The sequence below is a fragment of the Austrofundulus limnaeus genome, unplaced genomic scaffold (genome assembly GCF_001266775.1).
Source record: "Austrofundulus limnaeus strain Quisiro unplaced genomic scaffold, Austrofundulus_limnaeus-1.0 Scaffold2776, whole genome shotgun sequence".
In the NCBI taxonomy this organism is placed as follows: domain Eukaryota; kingdom Metazoa; phylum Chordata; class Actinopteri; order Cyprinodontiformes; family Rivulidae; genus Austrofundulus; species Austrofundulus limnaeus.
In genome coordinates, this window is record NW_013955178.1 from 2010 (window position 1) to 3716 (window position 1707).

At 41.3% G+C, this 1707-nt stretch overlaps 1 protein-coding gene across 1 annotated transcript in view; it reads right to left on the reverse strand.

Moving 5' to 3' along the window:
* Nucleotides 1-650, reverse strand: part of LOC106511422 (WASP homolog-associated protein with actin, membranes and microtubules) — a gene marked incomplete at both ends in the record, with an annotated part of 2298 nt that extends 1648 nt beyond the window's left edge. The window contains 1 exon segment of the mRNA XM_014000185.1: nucleotides 284-650. Coding sequence (XP_013855639.1) covers nucleotides 284-572 — 289 coding nt within the window.
* Nucleotides 651-1707: the final 1057 nt, after the last annotated feature.

Consider the following 1707-nt stretch of genomic DNA (forward strand, 5'->3'; position numbering starts at 1 on the left):
GAAGAAGCTCAGTAACATGTGGAAGAAGCTCAGTAACATGTGGAAGAAGCTCAGTAACATGTGGAAGAAGCTCAGTAACATGTGGAAGAACCTCAGTAACATGTGGAAGAACTTCAGTAAAATGTGGAAGAACCTCAGTAACATGTGGAAGAACCTCAGTAACATGTGGAAGAACCTCAGTAACATGTGGAAGAACCCTACACAGCCACCACAGCCTGACTCCTCCTCCTTTAAGAGAAACAAGCAGATTTTTTACTTCCTGTGTCGTTTCTTTCAGCCTCACCTAGATTCTGTTTGAGCGTGTTCTTGGCTGGAAACTGAGGGTCCTGCTTTTCGCTGAGGGGCTTGGGTGTGTCCTCGGGAGAAGGCGGAGCTTGAGCAGGAGGCGGCGGTATGGCCGGGGGGAGAGGGGGAGGAGGAGGAGGTGGTGGAGGAGGGGGTGGTGCAGAGGGAGGTGGTGCAGAGAAGATCTGAACAGGGATGTCTTTGGGTTGACGTTTTTTCGGGGGATGGCTGCGTCTGGGGGCGGGGCAGATGGGGGGCGTGTCCCCAGAGAGGCTGATGATGGACATGGGCTGAGACGGACAGGAGACATCTGACGGGGACCTCCTGGTCTGAGGGGTCTTCAGGATGAACTGACCGTGTCGCTTCTTCAAAATAAAGAAGTTCAAATTAGACATAAAAAGAAACAAAACAACCATCAAATGTTTTTATTTAAACTTTTATTTACTGATGTCTCAAAGTTTGATATAAACCTAACTAAGCTAACTGTACCTAAACTAAACTAAACTAATCATAACCTAACCTGAAGCTAAGCTAGCCTAAGGTAAGTTAACCTAGCAAAGCTAAGCTAACCTAACTGTAACCTAAGCTAAACTACTCATAACCTAATCGTAAGCAAAGCTAACCTAAGCTAACCTGACTGTAACCTAAGCTAAACTAATCATAACCTAACCCTAAGCTAAGCTAACCGAAGCTAAGCTAACTAAGCTAACCTAACAGTAACCTAAGCTAAACTAATCATAACCTAACTCTAAGCTATGCTAACCTAATGTAAGCTATGCTAACTGTAACCTAAGCTAAAGTAATCATAAATTAACCCTAAGCTAAGCTAACTAAGCTAAGCTAACTGTAACCTAAGCTAAACTAATCATAACCTAACCCTAAGCTAAGCTAAGTTAACTAAGCTAAGCTAACTGTAACCTAAGCTAAACTAATCATAACCTAACCCTAAGCTAAGCTAACCTAAGGTAAGCTAACCTTACTAAGCTAACCTAATAGTAACCTAAGCTAAACTTATAACCTAATCCTAAGCTAAGATAACCTAAGGTAAGCTAACCTAACTAAGCTAACCTAACAGTAACCTAAGTTAAACTAATCATAACCTAACTCTAAACTAAGCTAACCTAATGTAAGCTATGTTAACTGCAACCTAAGCTAAACTAATCATAACCTAACCCTAAGCTAAGCTAACTAAACTAAGCTAACTGTAACCTAAGCTAAACTAATCATAACCTAACCCTAAGCTAAGCTAACCTAAGGTAAGCTAACCAAACTAAGCTAACCTAAGGTAAGCTAACCAAACTAAGCTAAACTAACTGTAACCTAAGCTAAACTAATCATAACCTAATCCTAAACAAAGCTAACCTAAGCTAACCTAATCATAAGCTAACCTAAGCTACCATAACCCAAGCTAAGCTAACCTAA